The sequence below is a fragment of the Apodemus sylvaticus genome, chromosome 6 (assembly GCF_947179515.1).
Source record: "Apodemus sylvaticus chromosome 6, mApoSyl1.1, whole genome shotgun sequence".
Classification (NCBI taxonomy): domain Eukaryota; kingdom Metazoa; phylum Chordata; class Mammalia; order Rodentia; family Muridae; genus Apodemus; species Apodemus sylvaticus.
In genome coordinates this window covers 9,547,453-9,571,515 of record NC_067477.1, presented here as the reverse complement: position 1 = coordinate 9,571,515, position 24,063 = coordinate 9,547,453, and the positions used below count along the sequence as shown (strand labels likewise).

At 53.1% G+C, this 24,063-nt stretch overlaps 1 protein-coding gene across 7 annotated transcripts in view; it reads left to right on the top strand.

Annotated features, from left to right (window-relative positions):
* The window catches only part of Mta1 (metastasis associated 1), a 37,831-nt gene that overhangs the window by 6,255 nt on the left and 7,513 nt on the right, over positions 1-24,063 (top strand). For 4 of the 7 annotated variants that reach the window (XM_052184876.1, XM_052184873.1, XM_052184872.1 and 1 more), the window contains exons 2-10: positions 7,443-7,510; positions 11,398-11,491; positions 14,648-14,698; positions 15,270-15,396; positions 15,466-15,529; positions 17,627-17,744; positions 21,178-21,280; positions 22,145-22,244; positions 22,537-22,725. In XM_052184876.1, coding sequence (XP_052040836.1) covers positions 7,443-7,510; positions 11,398-11,491; positions 14,648-14,698; positions 15,270-15,396; positions 15,466-15,529; positions 17,627-17,744; positions 21,178-21,280; positions 22,145-22,244; positions 22,537-22,725 — 914 coding nt within the window. The remainder of the gene's footprint in view (positions 1-7,442; positions 7,511-11,397; positions 11,492-14,647; positions 14,699-15,269; positions 15,397-15,465; positions 15,530-17,626; positions 17,745-21,177; positions 21,281-22,144; positions 22,245-22,536; positions 22,726-24,063) is intronic. The other 3 variants (XM_052184878.1, XM_052184877.1, XM_052184874.1) reach the window with 1 other exon arrangement.

Sequence of the window (24,063 nt, the reverse complement as noted above, 5' to 3'; positions counted from 1 at the left end):
CGGTTAGATCTGTGCTTGTTGACAAATGTCGCTACAGATAGTTAGAACAGTCACATAATTCTATGCACTTCTGAGTCTTCTTTGCTGGGAGGTCTCCCTTCTCTTAACTACTCCTATACTCTACCCCGGAGTGTCTGTCACACAGAGGGAGCCATCCTTTAGATGGCTGCTTTCCACACCTCTGGATTGGCTTTCTCTTGCTGAGTAGTGCTCCCCTCCAGGTGTGTCACCGCGAGTCCCCAGTCCAAGAACTTCTTGTGGACTCCAAGGTTTTTCAAGGTGAAACACAACAGACTCAGGTTCTTATTCTCCCAAATTAAGACGTACGATTGCACACTGAGCTCAGGAGTTGAACGGCAGCTGGCCTGGCAGCAGAGCCGTTGGGGGGCCTAGAACCCATGTTTGTTCTAGGCCTTGCGGTGTATTGTACAGGGTGCCCTTACTGCCTCAGTTTGAGCTCCCTGGTGAATGGTATTCTCATGTGTTCTCACTGCCGTTTGTGTGCTGTCCCGTCCCGGCTGTGTGTTCTGTTTGTTTGGTTCTCTGGCACTGGGTCGTCTTCTTTAGCCCAGGTTGCCTGTGTGCTGGCAATCTTCATCATCTGCTGTGTGGGATTAGAGGTATGACTGCCATGATCTGCTGTTTGATTTTGTGTGTGTGTGTGTGTGTGTGTGTGTGTGTGCTAAGATAGAGACTATGTATCCCTGATTGTCCTGGAACTCACTGTTAGACCAGGCTGGCCTTGGATTCAGAGATTGACTCCCCTGCCTCTGCCTCCTCAGTACTGGGATTAAAGGCATAAACATCCATTGCCTGGCATTACTGGTTTTTTTTTGTTTGCTTGTTTTTGTTTTGTTTGTTGTTTTTTTTTTTTTTTTTTTTTTTTTTGAGAGTTGAGAGTTTTGTTGAGGGTTTCTCTGTGTAGTTCAGGCTGTCCTGGAACCCACTTTGTAGAACAGGCTGGCCTTGAACTCAGAAATCTGCCTGCCTCTGCCTTCCAAGTGTTGGATTAAAGGCGTGCGCCAGCACCTGGTTTTTTAATTGGATTGGGTTCTTACTGTCATGAACTGTGAGGTGATTATTTATTATTTTGTGATGTGGGAGTCTAACCAAGGGACAAGTATACTATATCCCAGCCCCAGAGTGGGTTTATAGTCTGAGGTTGTGTGTTTTGTGTATCTCTTAGAACACAACATCACAAAATCTTTATCTTTTTTATTACATAATCCTTAAGAGTTTGAGTTTGGCTTTGGTGTCCATCTTGTTAGTTTCTCTGTGAGGGTTAAGGGTCTTTGTGCTTCCATGTATGTGTGTGTCCAGTTCTCCCCCTCGGTCACCCTGGCGCATGTGGGATGTTGGTGTTGGTCGGTCGGCTCTACAGTTGTCAGTTCGAGTCTTGGCCTGGAGCTTACTGTAGTGTTGTGAGTCAGCTGGTGAGAGTCCTCTGGCTTCGCTCTTCTACAGAGCAGTGCCCTCTGTCCTAGTTCCCGGCTTCCCTGTCGAAGTGGAGCGTTGCCTTGTTGGGCTATGTTTTCTCTCTGTGTAGCCCTGGCTGCCCTGGAATTCACTATGTAGACCAGGCTGGCCTCAGCTGCACAGAGATCCACCTGCCTCTGCCTCAGGAGTACTGGGATTAAAGCCGTGCGTCTCTAAGCCTGCCTCTTGTTTGTTTGGTTTGGTTTGGTTTTGGTTTTTCTGAGACAGGGTTTCTCTGTGTAGCCCTCGCTGTCCTGAAACTCACTGTGTAGACCAAGCTAACTCAGACTCATAGAGATCTACCTGCCTCTGCCTCCCGAGTGCTGGATTAAAGATGTGCTTCACTACTGCCCAGACTGTTGCTGATTTTTTTAATGTGTAGTATTTTACATTTATTTATGTAAAACACAGGCTTGTTTGAGCGTGCGCGCGCGCGCGCGTGTGTGTGTGTGTGTGTGTGTTGTGTGCATGTGTGCCAAAGCAAAAGCGCACATGTGGACAATTTAGGGGAACCTGTTCTTTCCTTTGACCATCGGGGGTGTGGGGAATCGAGGTCAGGTTGTCAGGTTTAGCTGCAAGTGTTCTTAGTTGCTGGCCCTGGCTTGTTGATTTCTACAAAGCAAACAAGTCAGTGAGATTTGAATGACCCTGGCTGATGGCAGGGCCTCTTGGAGACTGGCAAATTGCATTGGCACACTGCACTGCTAGGTTTGTGTGACTCACAAGCTAAGAATGGCGTTTACATTTTTATGTGGTTGAGGGGAAAAAAAATCACAAGAATACTTTATGACATGAGATTATATGAAATTCAAATTGCTTTACCCATAAATAAAGTTTTATTGGATCATGGCCACAGAAGCTAAAGTGTGACTGATTCTGAGCTATAACAGGGAGCTTGTCCTCCTGGGCACAGCACAGAGCACTGTGGCTGTGACATCCAACATGGCAGTGTGGGGTTGTCACAACAGCAGCCATCCGCCTGGAGACCACACAGACCTGTGGCTGGGCTCAGCTCCACCATGCCCACACTCTATGGGCTAGCCTGTGCTCCTGACTGAGCACTTTGGATCAAGGCTCCCACAACACTTGCCGTGATCGCTGCCCCTCTACAGAGGACACAGCACACACACAAAGAGCTGGAAGGCCCAGCCCCTGAGCTTGCCTGGTCTTTCAGTGGTTGGCGCTGTGCCTGGCAATGGGGGTGAGGGTGGGGTGGGTCTGGTGTAACCATCTCATGGGTGTCCTGAGGTGGGCTGGGCAACAGGGAGCCTCCGGTCTACAGGTGTCCTGTGTCAGTCACCTTTTTACTGCTGTCAAAATTTGAGATCACCAGTTTATAAGGAGGATAGTTTATCTTGGCTGACAGTTTCTGAGGTTTCAGTCTGTCAGTTGTGTTGGTGTTGGGCCTGTGACACAGCAAAGCATTTGGATAGAAATGTAAGATGTCACAGAACTGGGAAATTTACTGTGGCTTGGAGCATTAAAAGCACAAACCAGGAAAGGCACGCAGGCCCTGCCCCCAACACTGCCAACTTGGGGACCAGGTCTTCCTGTGCATGGGTCTGTGGAGGCACCTCATATCATAATTGCACACGCAAAAGACACCCTCATCTCTGAAGGTCCCAAGGCTTGTAGGTGCCATGTGCCAGGAAGTGAGGATGGAGACCAAATACGTATTTCCTTTGTCAACAGTATCACAGTGTCTGTTGGTTTTGTGTGTGTTTGGCACAGCAGGTCCTGTGAACACAGTGGCCTTACTAATTTGCGCCTAGGTGTGTGCTGTGGATACACCTGTAGTGTGGATTAGGGACTTTGTTGTGGTTTTTAGGCGGCAACAGGTAATGCCGCCAGCCATTGATTACCTCAGGTGATGAAGTCTTCCCGGTACCAGGACTCCATCGTGGTGTGGGAGGACTACAGTGTATGTTGGCTTTGCAGTATCATCAGCTTGAAGCGGAATGGTCAGAATGATTAGAAAATTTAGAGAGAGCATCTCATACCAAGGGAGCCTCCTCAGAAAATGAGGATATGTCAAAAGGGACTGTCGCAGCAGTGCACTTAGCTGGTGCTGCTCACCCGTTGGTTTGAGGCACCAGAAGACGGTGCGAGGTGCTGAGACAGTCTGTGAGCTGGGAGAAGGTGGGAGAGAACTGGAGGTGCGAACCGGAGAGCAGTCTGCTAAGGTGTGTGGCGGTGTGGGTGGAAGTGGGCGGGGACTGGACAAGTGAAAAAATACTAAGACCCAGAAAGGCAGCCACAGCTCACCGAGCCAGCGCCACCAGCAGCAGGTCTCTGACGGCAGGGCGTCGGTCGGCCAGAGTCTGTGGGCATTGTCAACTGACCCCCAGTGCAGCTCAGCCCAGTGCTTCTGGCCCAGAATGGAAGATTCCCAAAACAAGACAAACCACTTACAGTTGCCATTATTGAAGCAATGAATGACTTAGATTTAATTCTTGCTACATGCTTGGAAACACTATTAGTTCATCATCGAGTAATCCTGCTCAAGGCCACACAGCGTTTGTTTGCGATGCTTAGCCTGTGTTAAGTTTACTCTTACTGGGGAGAAATAAAATTGGAGGTCTGAGCCAGGCGGTGGTGGCGCACGCCTGTAATCCCAGCACTCTGGGAGGCAGAGGCAGGCGGATCTCTGAGTTCGAGGCCAGCCAGGGCTACACAGAGAAACCCTGTCTCGAAAAAACCAAATTCAAAAAAACCAAAAAAAAAAAAAAAAAAAAAAATGGAAGTCTGAACAGAAATATTTCCTCTCTGGCAGAAGCTCGCATCTGCGTTAGGAGTTCACCTCAGCAGCCCCAGAGACATTACCTAGACTGCCCTCAGAACCAGTCCTTTGCTAGAAGTACTCACGAGGCTACGGTGCTGTTAAACTCAGTTACTTGCTCCTTGAATAGAAGGATGTGTCACACTAGCCAAGGCCGGTGTGTGGTACTGATGATTGGGGACACACGTGGAGATGGGCCTGGAAACCAGGACTGTTACTGGACGGTGGTCACATGTCCATGGGTGACCACTCTCGGTCTCTGCCCCTCAGGAATCAGGTCAATACCATGTAGCCTCAGCCTGGACTTTAGTCCATGTTGGTACCAAGGATGGTTTGCCACTGCCAAAGCCTGGGAAGGGGACAGCCCGGTTGGCAGGGAGAGCAGAATGCTGGCTTTGGACCACAGGAAACACATGACCAGCTCCGCAGCAACTGCGTCTGTCCAAATGAGTGTCTGCACAGGCCCCAGCTTGACACCTTGTCAAGAGCTCCAGTAGAGCGGTGACCCTGAGCTGTTGTCACCCCCAAACCACTTGTCTTCTCTTTGAGCCCTCTGGACACTTTTTTAAATTTTAATTTCAATAAAACATTTGGAAGTTTTGTTGTGGTCTGCTCAGTTCAGGCCTCAGCTGCCTGCCTGTTCTACCGTCTGGATCTGCAGAGATGGATGTGCTGGTCTCTGTTGAAGCTGACGGACTCCTCTTACAGGACCGAAACCGTGTGTCTCCGTGGGTATATGCGTGAGCACAAGTACCCGTGGAGGCCAGAAGAGGGCGTCAGAGCCAGAAGAGGGCTGGAGTTAAGGTGTTTGTGTGTCCCTGTGGGTTTGGGAGCAGTACACATTAACCCATTAACTGCCGAGCCATCCCTCCAGTCCATCTGTTTGTACTTTTATCATACAGACCTTATCACTGTGTGTGTGTGTGTGTGTGTGTGTGTGTGTGTGTGTGTGTGTGTGTGTGTGAAAGTCGGGTTCTTACAGCCTACCACCCCTGAGCTGCCATGGTTGGGACACACACATCGCTGTCTCCACAGGTGCTGGAGGCTCTCAGCTCCTGAGCTAGCTCCTGGTTTGTGTTCTAGGCAGTTGGTTTGTTTCAGCAGAGTTGTTGAGTGACTGTCACAAGATGGAGAGTCCTGGCCTCTGTCATCCTCCCTCCTCAAAGCACTGGACCTGTAGGGATGTTCTTGTCATCCTTGGAGGGTGGTTTTCTGTGGCTTTTTTCTTCTATGTTATCAGCGTGACATTTATTAATGTTTTAATCACTTTTTAGTTTCTTTGTTTTTCATTTTTCTGCGTTCTTTGTTTTCTTCATGCTAGAGTGTAACGTGCAGTTAGCACACTTCATCTTGTTGGGCAGGTACCTCTGAGGTTTGGAAGAGGCATGTCCTTGGGTCACTGCTGCCACTGAGTGTGCCCTCCCCTTTCCCACACCACTGCCCAGTCCCTGCTGTGGGATGTCTGCTTGCCCTGAGAGGCACTGTCTCAGCGCCTGCTTCTCGTGTAATTCCTGGGTGCCCAGCCTGGTTACCTGATCCTTAGTCGGAAGACATTTGATTTTATTCCAGTTTTTTGGCAAATATGAATAACTTGGGGTTTAGGACTAATTTGCTATGATTTGTAAACATGAAATTTTAGATTGTGGATACCTTTTTTAAAAACTAGTTTTATTGAGAAATTATTCAGATTGGTGAAATTCATCAGGTTGGTTTTTTTTTATGTATTTATTATATATCTAAGTATATTGTAGCTGTCTTCAAACACACCAGAAGAGGGCATCAGATCTCATTACAGATGGTTGTGAGCCACCATGTGGTTGCTGGGATTTGAACTCAGGACCTTCTGAAGAGCAGTCAGTGCCCTTAACTGCTGAGCCATCTCTCCAGCCCCATCAGGTTGTTTTCACAGGGCGTTCCAAGAGGGCCCAGAGCTTCCCTCCAGCCCTGCACCCTTTGCTTCTGTGGGTCTTGTTTTTCCTTGGGGACCCTTCGCCCTTCTGCACACTAGCTGTTGGAGTTGTGAGGACGTGGTCGACCTGTTTGTTGGTAGTTAGCACAAGCTCAGGAAGCAATATGGTGACAGGCCTGTGCCTGCAGGAGGGAGCCTGAGGGAGCCGCGAGCTGCAGCTGCTGACTGTCAGGGCCTGTCCACAGGAGGAGCCTTCTAGTCGGCTCAGTCAGGAGGGCTTCATTGCCGAGGAGTTCCAGCCTGACAGTGGGATAATCAATCTGTCATGCTCTCTGCACTGGGGCTCCTGGAGCCTGGTGGTAGTGGGGTGATCTGTGTGCAGACTGAGCCTGCCAGCTTTCAAATGGTTCATGTCTATCTGCAGAGCTAGTGAGAAGTTTTGAAACCATGTAGCTTCCCCAAAATGTTCACGTTTATACTGACCTGATAGTCCCAGGGGACCCTGTAGGGTCACGGTGGCACCCCTGCAACTTTGCTCCTCTAGGCCCTGAGGCCCTATAACTCTTGTAATTCTGAGGTGACTGGCTGCCTTGTTGGTGTATGTGATCTCGAAGCCGTGTCCTGCATTCTGTGTAGTTGCTGTTTCTGTTTTGGAAGAGGTGGGGGGCATGTCCTGAAGGGTAGACACACTGTTCATGCAGCAGCTACTTGGAAAGTGCCTGTGGCTTTGAGCAGGGCCTCAGGGTAGCTTTGCAGTTGGACTTCATGAGGGAAGCTGCAGTCAGTCCCCACAGCCTTCCCACTAAGGCTTGTGCTCCTAAAGGCAGTCGCTATTGGATGTTTGTGGGCTGCAGGCCCCTCTCAGGCAGCCCCTCTATCTTGCCTTTCCCTAGCCCCTCAACAGCTGTGGTCTGGCCTCGTAGCCTTCTCTGAGCTCTGTCTGTCTGTTGCTCTAGTGGTACAGGGTCTGGCAAGGGTCTGCTTGAGGCTCCCAATCAATTCTTTGGGGGTCTTTTTTTTTTTTTAAAGATTTATTTAAATATATGAGTGCTCTATCTGTATGTACACCTGCATGCCAGAAGAGGGCACCAGATCACATAGTTGTGAGCTACCATGTGGTTGCTGGGGATTGAACTCAGGATCTCTGGAAGAGCAGCCAGTGTGCCCTTAACCGCTGAGCCGTCTCTCCAGCCCCTTTGGGTGTGGAGGGTCTTAAAAATGGTAGGAATGACTTAGAGACTTGGTGCTGTGTGTTCATGCAAATCTCTCTGTTTGCAGACTATGTCTACTTTGAGAACTCCTCCAGCAACCCATACCTGATCCGCAGGATTGAAGAGCTTAACAAGGTAAGAGCTCAGCACAGTGATGCTGCGCCTGGCCCTTGGGGTGGTCTCAGGGTCCTTCTGCCTGGATTTAGATGTCCCTCCAGGAAAGACTGGGAGTGGGTCCTTGTAAAACAGTGTTCTATTTTATATGTATGGGTGTTCTGTCTGCGTGTGTATGTGTGCACCATGTGGGTACCTGAGGAGGCCGGAAGAGGGTACTGGACCCCTGGAACTGAATGGAGTTACAGATAACTGTGAACTGGCATGTGGCTGCTGGGAATTGAACCCACGTCCTCTGGAAGTGCTCTTAACTCCATTCTCCAGCCCTAGCCTGGGCTTCTTGACGATGAGCTCAGGGTGGCCTTGAGATCATGCCTGTTCTCCCTACCTCATCTCCCAGCACACACTGGTCTGTCTGAGACAGGTGCCCTCATGGACCCGAGTGCACACCCAGGACTCAGGTGCTAGTCACAGACCAAGGGCAGTCTGGAACCCCAGGGTTATCTATATGCTCCTAGGGTGGAGGCTACAAGTGTGGAAAGATGGATGTATAGTTTTCAGAAACTTGGCTCTATTCCATGTGCTTGGGGAGTGGGGTGGGGTCATAGCCTATATGCCCGGACCTTCTTGTTTCCTCTGCATTGCTAGGAGCTCATGGCCATTTCCCTACTGTGAGCCTCGACTGTAGCTGACCCACTCTTGGCTCTAAAGCAAACATATGATTGGAGACTTTGCTAGGACTCTGGGGTAGACAGGCGTGTTCCTGCGCTGTTTCCTCCAGTGCCAGGCAGATGACATGACAGATTTCCCAGACCTGTGTCCCTAAAAGCCTACTCATTTTTGCCAGACTGGGTGGTCCCGAGGCTTCTATAGCCTTCTTGAGTGCCGCAGACCAGTGAGAGGAGCTGTTTTCTTAAACCTCAGATTGTTGGGATCAAATGGTACAGGGGGCTATTACCCCACAGCGGCCCTATTGAGCCTGACTGGGCCCTGAAGATGGGTCTTAATGAAAGCATAGATGTGGCCCCAGATTCTAGGGGTTAGCCTTACCAGCTCCTTGGGGCCCATGTAGCTCAGGCTATGCTGTCTGAGGCCCATCTGCTACTGGGCTGGGGACAAGTAGTGTTTGTGTATAGACATGTGCTCCTAGGGAGTCAGCGCGTGTTGTGAGTTTCTAGAGGCCTGAGGCCTGTCATGGCATACAGGTGGGCACTCGTGTTTACTTCACTGGCTAGCACCAGAGCCCTGACGGGGACCCCACGGGTGGCCCTGGTCACAGTTGGCAATAGACAGCAGTAGGTTGAGTGGCGGAGCTCTCGGCTTCAGCAGTAGGTCTTGTTCACACATTTCAGCTGCAGAAACTTGTCCGTGAGTGGCCACATCTGTGTGCCTGTGTCCCCTGTGCCCTGCAGTGAGCAGCAGTTAGCGGACGTCCCTTGGCTCAGTATATGTAGCAGCATCAACTCCATCGTTCTGACTGACAATCCTGCATAAGCCTCGCCCACCTCAAAGCCAAGTGCAGAGGACATCAGATGATGGGGAGAATTATGGGCCAGGCTGGCAGGCCCGGTTGCAGACAGCCTTTCTGTCTCAGTGTCAGACCTCGGTGGCAGGGCGGGGCTCCTCTTGGGCTTGGGTTTTGACCTTGGCCTTGGACCTCTGTAGTGGCTAGCGTGGCTCTCCAGTCTGTGTGGGGGCTCTGGATTTAACTTTCAGTGCGAGATTAACAAAGCTGTGAGACTTTCCTGATACCCCTGCATGCCAGCCACAGCCAGCACGTTCAAGACAAGTATCTCGAGTGATGAGAAACTCCTGGATTCCAGCACAACCGTTACAGCTATTTTCAAGCTAGTGCTGCCAGCAGAACACAGACCCTCACCCTTAGAATTTAGGAAAGGAACACCAAAGCTGCATATACATAGGCACAGGTAGGAAGTTCCGGTGCCCACCCAGACGATGTGGGAGGAGGAAGGACGATGTCCACCGTGGCGATTGACCAAACTCAGCACAGCTTGGAACTTGACCGGCCAGAGCCCTTCCTACCCTAGGTTAGAAGAGTAGGCACTGTGCGGTTCAGGCAAGTCCCCTGGTGGCTTCCAGAATGTGACAAGGAGCACCTCCTGGGAGCTGATGCCACAGTTGAGCAGACTTGCTCTTTACCCCACACCCAGTGATCGATGACACCGTGACAACACCCTGGACTCAGCTTTATGACGCTCTCTGTGGGCAACGGGATGAGATGTCAGAGAAGGCAGGTTGATACAGATGTGAAAATGGAGCGAGGGGAGCCGCTGGGACCGGGGCCTCCAGGGGAGGAGACCGTACCGAGCATGCGAGCATGCGAGCATGCGCTGTGCCAGAGCTCAGTGAGCAGGCTCTCTGGCGAGCGTGGCAGAAAGGGAGGATGGGGACAGATCTTGCTAGGAAGTAGGACAGAAGGACAGAGATGGGGACAGGTCAGAAAGCCGGACGTGGCCCCAAAGCCCAATGTCCACTTAAGACAAGTCCTGCCAAGAGGCAGGCGTAACCTGAGGACTGAACAGAGGGTCAACTTGTGCTTGTCTTGTCATTCAGAGAGATAGAAGGGTGGTGATTAGTATTGACAGAATTTAGAATCACATGCAAGGCGGCCACTGGGCACACCCGTGGGGGCTTCTCCTGATTATGTTAATTAAAGTGAGAAGACCTGCCCCTGCTGACTGCACCATGCCCTCGCTGGGATCCTGCCCCCACCCCACACACACACACACCGACTGTGTAGATAGAGACGGGAGGTGAGCTGTAGTGACAGGCACCACTCTGCTTCCCAACTGTGTGGCAGCTGTTTCAGGCTTTTGGTGCTGTAGGACTCCCTGCCAAGAGTGGCCGGAGCATGGAGCATGAGCCAGACTGAGTCCTTTTCTCCCTTACGTTGCTTCTGCCGACTAAGTTAGCCACAGCAACAGGAGGAGAAATAGACAAGAGTGTAAATGTGGAAGAATACTAAAATACTGTGTTGAGGAAATGTATAATGGAATCTGGCTGTGCAGAGCGAGTTCTGGCCCCAGTACCGGCAGAACCTGTGGAAGGTTGGACCCACTAGGCTCTGTTTGCGTGGGGGCTGTTGGCATTGAGGACTTACTGTGAGTATTGATGCTTTAGCCTGTGAAGCTTCACCATGGTGAGATCTCACAGGACCCCCCTCCCCCGGGAGATCCCAGCAGCCATAGAAGGATGGTGTGAGCGCAGCGCAGGAAGGATAGCGTTTTGTTGGATGAGTGCTCTGGGTGTCTACAGACCGTGCCAGTGTGAGTGAGTGAACGGTGGATAGAACGGACGAAAAGACAGATTTTGTCTGTAGAACTGAATTTATGTATTCTCCACTCAAGATGGGAAAACAAGTCAGGGTTATAACCTTGCATAACTGCAACATTATTATTTTTTATTATTAGTTTTTAGACAGGATTTCATGGTGTAGTCATGGCTTGCCTGGAATTCACTATTATAGACCAGGATGGTCTTGAACACACAGAGATCTGTCTGCTCCTGCCTCTCATCTCACTGGGATTATAGGCGTGCCTTGCATTGTTTAGCATTTATGTGAACCCTGACAAGTTGTATACTATTCTTTGCTAGTGCCAGCATGTGGCTTGTCACAGGAGGTAGTTGTAGTCTGTGTCAGGGCTGTCCTTAAGATTTCTGGTAAAGCAAGCAGGGCCCCTACTGCTTTAGGGCCACTGTCTTGGTGGGGCCCCTGCCTTTGGATGTGTCAGGAACGGGGCTGACTCCTTGGGGTCCTACACCTGGGCTCAGGCACTGGAGATTTGTCATTTTCTTCTGTTTCTGGGGCCTTATTTGGGGGAGCAGGTCCTATCTGGAAGCCCGTCTTGGGAGCATACATTGATGAGATAACTCTCTTGCTGTTACAGACAGCCAACGGGAATGTGGAGGCCAAAGTGGTGTGTTTCTACAGAAGGCGGGACATTTCCAGCAGCCTCATCGCGCTGGCTGACAAGCATGCAAGTGAGTCTCACCTTTCCCCTGGGGCGACAGTGCCTGTCCCCTTCAGTGCCTGCTCCTGAGGTCTGGCTTCACAGGCCATTCTGCTGGCCACAGGCCATTCTGCTGCCTTGCTTTCCCTGTGCACAGCTGACCTCTGCCGATGACCCTTTACAGCTCTGTGCAAGTGCCTAGTCCCTTTCCGATCCTGTTTACCCATGGGCTAGCATAAAACATCCCTCTTTGTGCCTCCTGCCAGTGTCCTCTGCTTGTAGTTATGGTGAGCCCAGAACATTGGTGTCCTGGCTCTTGGCTCGAGCCCATGGGGCAGAGGGTAAGGAAGGTGCTGGCCTAGAACAGAGGCTATGGTCACCGCTTGGCCTTCGAGACAGATGGTTTTCATGTTACTGGAAGATGCCTGCTGTGCCTTCAGTGTTTTCAGAAATAAAGACCTTTCGTCTTACTCGGGGAACTCGAGCCCGAGTCTGGTAGGCAGGGGCACTTTGCCTGCTAGACACTTGCCTGGCACTCCTGCTGGAGGTCTGATCTCACTAGGCAGACCCCATAGGCCTGAGGTGGCTCCATGCTTGGGTGCATAACTGGAGTGGGGCTATGTAAATGTCGGACAACTGCTGAGCCCTGGCTGCTTGGCCTGGGGGACGTTCCCAGGTGCTATGCACTGCTGCTCGCCTGGGGGTTCTTCCTGAGCCTGAGAACTGTGGGTGCTACCTCAGCAGGCGAGCACTGTCTCAGCAGGTGAGCAGCAGGGTTGCCCCCAGCTGGCCACTCAGGGTAACTTTCCATCAAGAATTCAGAGAGAACTGTCCCTAATACTTTGTAGCTTGGTGAAGAGCTCAAGACCCAGGCATATAGCACACATGCATGCATATATGGGCACACATGCATGCATACATGGGCATGCACACACACACACACACACACGCACATGCACGTTGATCGTCCCCATCAGGCGGGGGTAGGGTTGCAGAAGCCAGCATCTCTTTGTGGTGGCAGCCCGTCTAGTGGGAACCGTAGAAACCTACCCTAAGCAGGAGTGCTTGAGAGGCAGGTGTCCAGAACTGGCTGTCCTTCCTAGCTGTGGGACTGGGTCAGGGAGGGGCGAGAAGGACCGGAGCTGACTTTAGAGGAGGGCTGGCTTTTTGGTGAAGTCCCTGTCATCCTATAGACAGCCCCGGGGGACTCACACTAGCAAGCATTACAAGCCTTTCATTTTATTTCCAAAATGAAAATGCAGCCCCCATCTTAGGGCCGGTGTTCAGGACTGCTTTTGGATACCAAAGTTGGGCTCTTTGACCTCTGACCCCTGATACTCTGGCCTCTGGTAGCATATGCTCGATGCTCCTGCTCCATGAATGTTTGACATAATGACCTAATTGTAGCCCTGTAGGTGTGGGTTCTAAATCTCCATTAATGTTGGGGCCATCTTGTGTCTAGTACAGTGGAGGGGGTAGTCTGCTGGAAGGGCAGTGGCTGCTTTAAGAACCAGTGCATGGTCAGTACCTCCCTGCTGTCTAGATGCCCCGAAGGTGCTGCCATGTCTGTGGAGGAGAGGGTGTGCTGTGAAGACTCAAGGAATTCCAGGCATATTACCTCAGGGTGGAGGGCCTCTCAGGGCCAGGGCCTCACACTGTGCTTATAGAAAAACTGCTCAGGGTATCTCTGGCCAGGCCTCCTGAGAGCCTCCTTAACCAACAAGGCAGGCAGTCAAGGGTGCCAGGGTTTGCAGGCTGGCTCCTCTTGGCCTGCCTTATGATTAGTGAGTGCCCCATTCCCTGGCGCTGCCTCTGCTTACATACAGCTTCCTGTATATCTGAGGCACACACAGCCGATTGCACAGTAGGGTCTATTACCTGGGAGCTATTACTCTGAGAGGGCCCTGCCTTTTGGCTCCCAGTTGCTGACCTGCAGGGTGTCCAACTGAAGCACTGCCCTCAGATGGACGTCTGACACTGTAGCCCGTGGTGCATGTATAGCAGGAACCCCTTCCAGATGCCCACAGAGGTACTGCGGCCTGGCCTCTGTGCACTACCTCCAGAGCAAGGGTAGAGCCTAGCAGAGTGTGGCTAAAGGTGGCCTGAGATGGGGTGTGGGCTGGGGTTGCCCCATCGGCCTTCAGGATGAGAGCTGGAGCCAGGGCCTACGCTGGTCCAGCTGCAGGCCCGAAAGAGATGAGGGTGTCCTGGAACCCCTTACTGCCTGTGTTAGGGTTGGTGGGGGTACTGTACCTGGAGATCTGACATCGATACAGCCTACAGGTCCATTTACCAGTGGGGGCATAGCTAAGTTCCCTAGATGTGTAATACAGAGTGGACATACCCAAAAGCTGACCTCTGTGAGTGGTTGATGGCTGGGCCTCATGTAATTATGATATCTTAGGCTCTAGATGAGGTGTGCACAAAGCTCCTGGCTGCTGAGCAGGAGCTGCTCTGAACAGACCTCGTGTTTAGGAGGAAAAAAGCTTAGTGGAGGTGCTGCAGGCTTCTGGAACCCAGCAATGCTGAAAACAAATCTTCATTCCTGGTCTCCTCCTAAGATGTCTAAGGCTAGGGATAGCCTTCCCAAAGTACCGTAGTGCTCTGCAGTCACCACAAGGGGGCAACAGAGAGCAGCCCTGTCTGCCAGGCTTATTGGAGCTGTGGGTATCAGCAGGGTCACCCCGCTGGGCAGTCGTAGTGCACACTATTACATCAGGATCTAGCCGAGGCTAAGGCGTATCTTGTTGATTTAGGGTAGTGGCAGTAGCCACGGTGCTAAAGTGCTGCTACGACACTGGCTTACTCTGCGCTTCTCCCAGGGGCCAGTGTACTCCCTGGCCTGCTGCTGTTCCCTTGCCCATGTCTGGGCAATCTAGTCTGGAGGCCTTTTAGGGAGGAGCTGGCTCCTGATTGCTGCAGTGTGTATGAGCCATCGGCTGTGGCAGACAGAAGCAGCACACACAGGCGCCCTCAGGCAATAATTGGAAGAGGGATGGGTGCAGGTGGGGGGGCAGCCTGAATACAGGAGCAGATAGGGGACAGAGGTGGCCTTTGGCTGGGTGGTGTTTGTCCTCCATTGGGAGGCCTGTGGCCCCCATGTCTCCTCGGTCCGGGCCCTGGGCAGGGAGCAAGCGCTGGCACTGGCCCTAACCTGCCATCTGGGCGCTGTCTGTCTGTTATGTAGCCCTGTCAGTCTGCTATAGAGCCGGACCGGGGGCGGACACCGGCGAGGAAGGTAAGAGCCGACCTCTGCAAGGAGGGCGTCCTCGCGTCTGTGTCCCTGGGCTGGGGCGGGCGATGCACAAGTGGATGTATCCCGGATGGGCTGCCCGCATGCCCGTCCCTGCATCCCCTGCCCTGCCGGCCGGCTGAGGGCTGCAAGTCCCTATATGTAGCCTGTAGCCCGGCCTTGGTTATGGCCCAGGCTTCAAGGGCTTGTCCTGCTGGTGCAGGAGATCTGCTGTGCTTTGTGTGGACCCTCTGGCCTCGGCTGGCGGATGAAACCTCCTGTCCTGAACATGTAGTGTGCCCATGTTTTTCCTGCCTCTCTGCCTGCTGCTCCTGAGGCCAGTCTGAGCGCTGTCCTCATCTTCCCGTCCTATTGCTGAGCCTCCATTCCAGGGTTCCAGGGCATCTGTGGGGGCCTGCCCAGAGCTCCTGGGCCACCTTGGAATGGGCAGAGGATGTACTAGGCAGGGAAGTGGCCCTGCTGTGCTTGGTGCCCTGCACGAGGGAGAGCTAGCTGGGGGGTCAGGGCTGTCAGGTGCCGTCTTCAGGGATGGCTGACAGGGCCTCTTGTCCTCTAGGGGAAGTGGAGGAGGAGGTCGAGAACCCAGAGATGGTGGACCTGCCTGAGAAACTCAAGCATCAGCTGCGGCATCGGGAGCTGTTTCTGTCTCGGCAGCTGGAGTCTCTGCCTGCCACCCACATCAGGTAGTTCTCGCGGCCCCGCCTGGCGCCTGGCCGCCTGCTCCTCCTCCACCTACCCACTCTCTCTTCCAGGGGCAAGTGCAGTGTTACCCTGCTCAATGAGACGGAGTCACTCAAGTCCTACCTGGAGCGTGAGGTAAGACCTGCCCTCCTGTCTTCTGGCCTGGACTTGGTGTCTGCCCTTTTCATTACACCGCAACTCCTTCCTCACCCAAAGTACCCTGTCACTGGGGCATTCCTTCAAGGCGACCCCTGTGTAGAGGTCTCTGCTCTGGGGAGTAATGGTAGGAGCCAATGAGTGCTTTTGCCTCGCTAGCCAGGACTCCAGGGACAAGGACTGCCTTGTCTCCTGGGTGCTTGCAAAAAAAGTGTTGTGGGTATTACATGGGAAACAGGATCTTCCACAGGCCGTCTCTGTCCACAGTGCGAAGTGAGCCCCGTGGCTGCAGACCTTGGTGGGCACTGCTGCATTTGGGGCAGGCAGTTCTTATGTAGGATCACCTTGCACACAGTTAAGTGTTGCACATTAGACATCACCCCCAAGAAACTAGTGTCTCTCTCAGGGGAAGCAAAGTCCCATAAGATGTTGTAGGATTCTACTGCTGAGGCTAGATGGCTGGCTGGCGTGTCAGCGTCCTGGAGGCTGTGGCAGTTGAAAGGGATGCTAAGTCAAGTAAAAAGCATGTATACACCCCCCCCCACACACACACACATACTACCTCTTGCCTGGGACCCAGCCTCTAGGGCCCATCCACCTCTTCATGAGCCTGTGGTCTGAGGCTCTGATATATCGCTCAGGTGGCCTAGCCAGGCCTCACTCACTGCATGCCCGCGGGGTGCACCAGTGAGCTTGACGGCACGAGGATGGACTGTGTCCTAAGATCAGCTCACACCCTTATACAGTGGTGTGTCTAAGTGTGGAGCTCACTGAGAAGCCGCTCTGCAGCCCACTCCTACCTTACAGAGCCCAGAAATAGTTGGATGTGGTGGTTCAGCTTTTGCTGTGTGAGCCCCTTCAGGGCCACAGCCTGAGCAGTCATAGACATCTTGGTCCGGTAAGAGCTACTTGAAATCCTGCCGGGCTAGGAATCTGAGCCGCCATGAGATGTGCACCCTCAGTCCTCCAGGCAGGGACTCCACCAAGAAGAACATCCGCATCTCTGACAGTAGCCAAGAAAAAGAGAAAGCCTAGCATCACCAGGCCACCCAGACTTTCCTCCTGGTGAAACTCAGCACACAACAGGCTGACCACAGTGACAGGCCTGAGTCAGCAGCACGGTCCACTGAGTGGGTGGGACCCTAGAAAGGTAGCAGTCACTGACTAACATCTCCATGCCGTGGCCATTTCAGAGTGGTAGCAGGAAGAAGCATGGAAGCTGGGAAAGGGGAATTGTAAGTCGTGGGGTGGAGTGTGCAGGTGACGGACCGGCTGCCGAGGGGGAGCTGTGGAAGAGCTGGGCACAGGCCTGGGAGCAGGGGACATCGAGGGCCCAGGGGAGGGGAGGGGAGGGGAGGGAGAGGTTGACCTCAGGCCGGAAGACCGGTACTCAGAACTGATGCCATGCTGATCATGAGTAGGGCTGGGGCTTAAAGCCTGGCACATGGAAGGATTAAGAAAGGCTGTGCTATGGGTGCAGCCTGCTGGCCAGGCACAGGGCGTGGGGTCAGCCATGAGGGTGCAGCCTGGCGCCATCTATAGGTCCATGCTTGGTGCCTCTTCACGGGCTTGCCTGCCTCCAGCCTGGAAAGTTCATTCCTAGGTCCTGTGGGTTTTGTTGTGCTCATAAGTTGATTTCCCCCAGGGTAGTGCTGGTTTGAGACAGGTTCTCATGTTGCTCTGGCTGTCCTGGAACACACTATGTAGACCAGGCTGGCCACACTCATAGAGCTCTGCTTGCTTCTGATTCTCAAGTGCTGAGATTAAAGGTATGTGCCACTGGGCCTGGCCTTCCTGAGCTGAGTTTCAAAAGGCTGCAGTGACAGAAGGACAGTGGCTTTGTGAGGAGGCTGTACACCATGGCCTTGACAAGCTCCTCACCATGCGAACACCTTGACGAGGTGTAACTTGATGAGGTCTCTCCTGGTCTTTACTTCACTTCTGTTGCTGCAGGGGCTTCTGCCTGGGTCCTGGGCAGGCAGGCCACACCCCTCACCCTCTGAACTGGACTGGCTTGTTGGCTGCAGCTAGAGGACACTTGTCTGACACCTCTGTCCTGTGTGTGGTGTTTTGCAGGATTTCTTCTTCTACTCTCTAGTCTACGACCCACAGCAGAAGACCCTCCTGGCTGATAAAGGGGAAATTCGTGTAGGAAACCGGTACCAGGCCGACATCACTGACTTGCTGAAAGAAGGTAAGGTTCAGGCTAGGCCAGCAGCGTGGAGGAGGCTGGAAGTAGTACTTGTCGCTCTACCCGAGGCTTCAGCTGCAGAGCCTCCCTCCTAGTGGACACGGTGTCCAGCCGTGAGCATCAAGCCCTGGAGGTGCCTGCTGAGCCCTGTGGCTCCTTGACTTCGGGTTTCCCTTTGGCAGCTTGTTATGAGTTTGATTTTGTACTGTTTTTGCTAGGACCACATTCCCACACGTGTCACTCCCAGCCTCATTCCTTACCTACTGTACTCCTTTATTTATATTTTGCCTGTGTGGATATTTTACCTGAGTGTATGTCAGGACACCACTCGTGTGCAGTGTCTATGGAAGTCAGAAGGCATTCAGTCTCTGGTGACTGGAGTTAGAGAGGCGGTGAGCAGTGCTGTTGAGCCCAGGGTTCTGGAAGAGCCAGCTCCCCAGCCCAGCCCATGTTTGTGAGACAGGGTCCATTTATTTGTTAGCCCAGGCTGACCTGGAGCTTGGCTACCTCCTTGGTCTAGAAAGGGCTAAGGTCATAGCAGCCAGCCACTACACCTGGTTCATTCGAATTCTACATTCATGGTGGGTGGGTGTGTGTGTGTGTGTGTGTGTATGCGCGCACACGTGTAAAGGTTGGAATCTGGTTTTCACTCCTCAGTGTGAGGCTGAGGAATCGAATTGAGGTCCTTAGTGTACTTTGGAGGTCAGGACAGTTTGTAGAGCTAGATCTGTCCTGGCTTGTGGGCTCTGGAGACTGGACTCAGGCTGTCAGGCTTAGCAGCAAGCACCTTTGTATACTGAGTCATCTCACCAGCCCCTCCCCCAGGGGGGTTAACATTACATTCATTCATTCGTTCGTTCGTTCCGTTTGTTCATATGTAGGGGTTTGGTCAGAAACGCCCTACAAGACTTGAGTCTATCCTACCTGGCAGCAGAGATCACCTCAGGTTGTCAGGCTTGGTGGGAAGTGCAGGGCAGATTGACATCAGCTGGCTCCGGACGCTGGCCACTGTCTCCTAACAAAGCACACGGCGCCAGGCGGCGGTGGCACACGCCTGTAATCCCAGCACTCTGGGAGGCAGAGGCAGGCGGATTTCTAAGTTCGAGGTCAGCCTGGTCTATAGAGTGAGCTCCAGGACAGCCAGGGCTATACAGAGAAACCCTGTCTCGACAAAACCAAATCCAAAAACAAAACAAAACAAAAAAACAACAACAAAAAAGCACACAGGCTCTGACCCAGTCAGATTCCATGTCCCACCTAACTGTTAGCTCAGTGGGGACTGGAGGCTCTAAGAGAGCGCCACTTCTGTGCACCAGGTCTCTGAGGAGATTGCCGTTTGGATCTTTGGGGTGCCTCAGCCCCAGCTCACCATACGCTTGGCTCGGACAGAGTGCTGCCCTCGCAGTGCCGGCCCCGCCTGCACTGTTCCCATGCCCTTCCCCTTGCCCCGTGGCTTCTGTTTAATTTTCTGGAGTCTGTTGGACCTCAGAATGAGTCGCGAAACTCACGGGCTGTCGGGGTGTGGGTGCTTCCCTCTGAGCTGTGTGTGGGAGGCTGCCCTTTGTGGACTTCTCTTCTGTGTGAGCCCCACTGCCCTGTCTCTAACGCCCGGGCATCCTGACGCCATGCACAGCCTCATAGCCAGAGCCGGCTGGTGGCTGGCTGTTCTTCCGCTTCTTCCCCAATCAGCCCCAGCCCCAAAGCTCTATAGACAGGCCTGAGCCGTGTCCAGCCTCCTGGGCTGAAGCCATAGTATCTGCTTTCTCAGCCTGGCTGAGGGGAAGTGTCAGAGGGAAGTGTCAGCGGCCGGGGCTGTCACAGTCACATGAACTCACACGGGAGAAGTGGGAGAGGTCTCAAAGGTCAGAGAACCTTGCTTTGAGCATCTGTCCCTCAGAGTCAAGCAGCTCCGGTGTCCCAGGCATTTGTGGGCTCATTGGTGAGTGCTAGGAAAACCCCCAAGAGAGCTGTGCTTTGACTGCCTGTAGGGCCTGCCTGTGAAAAGAGCAGGGCCTCAGGGGGTCTCCGCTACCAGAGTGGCTTCCTCCTTCCTAGTCTCTGCAGCCTTTTGACACAAAGGTCAGTGGCTTCCTCATGGTATGTGTCTTAAGAGTTAAGACACATGTTAACTCTTTTTCATGTTAGCCAATAGGACAGAAAATGAAGCTTTTAGAGTATGTGTGTGTATGTGTACACTTCCTGTCTGGATAAGACTAGAAGTGTTGCATATCCTGGACCTGAAGATGCTGGTGTTTGTGAGCTGGCAGGCAGGGGTACTGGAACTTGGAACTTGAGACCTTTGGAAGAGCAGTGTATATACGCTCCTGTCTGACTCCTGACTGACAAGCCACGGCTCCGGCCCCAGAGTGTATGTCTGGATGATCTGAGAGGCAGTGCTTGCCTTCATTCTCTGTGTTGGGAACTTGAAAGCAAGCCATGTGGGCTGGCTTCCACGGGCATTCTTTGCTCTCTGTTCCAGGCAGGTGCAGGTCATTTGCTATGAACGGCATCTTGGTTTTGGGGACCTTAGAATGTCAAGGGTTACACTCTGGGACCCCTGATTAAGCACAGTTCACATCAAGACTGAAAGCCACCCACAGCATCGGGGAAGATGCCGCTGTCCTGGGCCTGCATAGGCTGGAGTTTATAGAATCCAGCAGTGATCAGAGCACACCAGAGAACCTGATGATTCAGACTCCTCAGTTCCTCCTGTGGTCTCTGCAGAGTCTGCTGCAGTGGTGGGCTTCCAGCTCACGACCCTCATCCGCTGTGACTAGCTGATCATAAGGCCTGCCTTGCCTTGCCCTGTCCTGGATTTAGGACCCTTAGATAGTAGCTCTTCAGTAGGGTTAGGAACACCTCCTTGGAGGCACCCAGCCCTTCTGTTAGAGCGCTTGCTCAGCGCCTTGACTAGGAACCTGCATTCTACGGCACTCGAGTGTCAGTTGTTCCTGGCCACGTGGTGCCTTGATGCCAAGGGCCAAAGGGGAGTTGATGCGATCTGACGCAGACTGTGAAGCTTAATACCTTCACTAAATTATGGATGTAGCCCTTGGCTGGAGAGTCAGACAATGGGGGACCATGGGATTTCTCCAGGGGCATTTCCCTAGAGTCAGGTCTGGCCTGGCTTGTGACAGAATTCTCCTTGTGACACTTGGCCCTGCTGTATGCTTTTTATGAGTATGTAGTTATTTCGTCAGTAATTGTCCCCTAACTCCCCGAGAAATAGAAATCCAAGAACAGAGTTCCTGCTCCCCACCGACCCCCCAGGCCACTCCAGCCCTAAGGGTTGGGGGCGTGCCAGCTTCCCTCCAAGCCAGCATCTCCTGTCCCTGGGGAGCGGGGCTAAGGGACCTGGGGAGCAAACAGACTTTTGGTTTACCGCACTATTCCCACAGCCTTTGCTGTTCTCCTAAACCGCACGTGTTCCCTGTAGGTGAGGAGGATGGCCGTGATCAGGCAAAACTGGAGACCAAGGTGTGGGAAGCCCACAATCCACTTGTGGATAAGCAGATTGACCAGTTTCTGGTGGTGGCCCGGTAAGTCCAGTAAACAGAGGCCAGCAAGATGTTGCCTGGAGCAGTGTGGTGGGTCTTGGGGACATGTAGTCTTAATTTGTACCTCCACCATGAGGTCCATGGTCTTATCCTTGTTTCCTGGGTGTGAATGCAGCCTTTAGAGGCTGCAAGTGTCCCTGGGATCCGGTGATAAGTATTCCTAGGCATCTGGGCCTATAATCTCACTGTGTGCCCTTAGGGCTGTCTCCACCATAGGCAGTGCTTCTTCCAGGACTAGGCTAGGACCTAGCTAAAGAGCTCCTGGCTGAGCCCGGCGGTGGTGGTGCACGCCTGTAATCCCAGCACTCTGGGAGGCAGAGGCAGGAGAATTTCTGAGCTCAAGGCCAGCCTGGTCTACAGAGTGAGTTCCAGGACAGCCAGGGCTACACAGAGAAACCCTGTCTCAAAGACAAAAAACAACAACAAAAAGAGCTCCTGGCTGGCTGAGTAGGAGGCTAGAGGCTGCTTGAATGAGGTTGGGCCTCCAGAGCAGTTGAGGCTCAGTGAATCCCAGCATGGCCTAGGAGGGGCCTGTCTACATTTGCTACAGACAGTGAAGCTTAGGGTCCTGGGTCTGAAGCCACTTCCAGGGTGGAGATCTGCAGCAGACACACATGGGCAGATACAGAGAATTCTCTCAACCAGCATCGAGGCGGATTTCGTATGTGGCTTGCCCCTGATTCATTTATACATACACCAAGATGCATCTCCAGCTTCTACGTGTGCTCCTCTAGAGCTGAGCTGAGACCGTGCTGAGACCTCCTGGGTGCTGGCCCTGACTGACTTGCCTGGTGGAGGCCACCCTCCAGGTCAGCTCTGGTGCTGAGTGGGTCTCCTTCTCCACAGCTCTGTGGGTACCTTTGCACGGGCCCTGGATTGCAGCAGCTCCGTGCGGCAGCCTAGCCTGCACATGAGTGCCGCCGCGGCCTCCCGGGACATCACCCTGGTGAGTGGGCCATGGCCGTCTTTCCTGCTTCCTCCTGGGGTCAGCACCTTCTAGGTCGGGGTCCTAGCAAGGTGATGGAGGACTCAGGACTCCAGCCTCTCCTGGTGCACCTAAGATTTACCTAACATGCTAAGGGAGTCAGGGAGGGGCTGGGGGGCAGTCTTGGCAGCTACTAGATTGTCACCTTGAGACCTGAAGGGGTGGGGCTTGGGGGGTCACATCTTGTGTGCAGGAAGATGCTCCTTAGAGCCTGGGGACAGCCTGGACTCAGGGGAACCCTGCTGCCTTGCAGTTCCATGCCATGGACACGCTGCACAAGAACATCTACGACATCTCGAAGGCCATCTCAGCCCTTGTGCCTCAGGGTGGGCCAGTGCTCTGCAGGGATGAGATGGAGGAGTGGTCAGCATCAGAAGCCAACCTTTTTGAGGAAGCTCTGGAAAAATATGGGAAAGATTTCACAGACATTCAGCAAGATTTTGTAAGTGCTTAAATAGGTTGGGGGAGGGGCTGCCAGGCCCCGTCTCTCATCCAGGCCAGTGCATGTGCCTGTTATGGCCAGGCCTCTGCCCTCTCAGTCCAGGGATGGTGTGGCTACCAGTGAACACTGAGCAGTTGTAGGAGCTCACAGGAGCTAGGCTACTACTGTGGAGAAGGGTCTCTTGGAAGTATCAAGACTTAACAGCTGCTCAAACTTGCTTTTGTTTTGTTTTTGACTAGTCTGAACCTCACTCTGTGTGCAATTCTAGCAAGTCTTCAGGATCTTTAATGTGAGAAGGCAGAGTTCTCAGAGGCCCCCCGAACTCCTACCAAAAAACTTTCCCAAAGACTGAATAGTGTTCAACTCTGAAGGAGCAAATCTGTATGAGGCAAGCATCTGGGCCAGGCCACCTTCATGACAGCTTTGAGGAGGTGGGGCTTCTAGGGGCCAGGATGTAGTAAGTGGACTGACTAAATGCCCATTGCAGCTCTATCAAAGTAATAACAAGACTGAACATGGTGAAACATGCCTGTAATCCTAGCACTGAGAAGGCTGAGGCAGGAGGATTCAGAGTTTGAGGCCAGTCTGAGAAACAGTGAGAAACTACTATAAACAACCAAACCAGTTCAGTAGTAAACCGGTACCAGGGTGGCAGGGCCGGGGCGTGCAGAGTGCTGATACAGGCTGGAGGCCTCACGGGTAGGCCAGGGAGGCTCTGGTGCTGGTGGCTCCCAGGGCCACAGTACCCACAATCTCTGCTCGACGGCCTGGCGAGCAACTGGATTAAAAAGAAATACCAACTAAATGAAGTGAGCAGAACATCTTAGATGAGACCTAGGGCTAGAAGAATTGGATAGGAAGACAGCGGTGAGCACGGAGCTGGCAACCCCAGAGAGTCTCCATGTTTATAGACATGGTTCAGCAGGTAAACAAGTCCGTCAGTCTCTGGCGAGAGCAAGGCAGAGAATCGGGTGAACCAAGCACGGAAATAGGCTCCTACACAAGGCAGACAATCTCACGCCACACGCTCCGTCGGGAGGGGCTGCTACAGGAGGCTGTCATGCAGTGTGGCCACGTCGGGGGGCTGCTACAGGAGGCTGTCATGCAGTGTGGCCACGTCGGGGGCGGGGGCTGCTACAGGAGGCTGTCATGCAGTGTGGCCACGTTGGGGGACTGCTACAGGAGGCTGTTATGCAATGTGGCCACGTGGGGTGGGGGGGCTGCTACAGGAGGCTGTCATGCAGTGTGGCCACGTCAGGGGACTGCTACAGGAGGCTGTTATGCAGTGTGGCCACGTGGGGTGGGGGGGCTGCTACAGGAGGCTGTCATGCAGTCAGC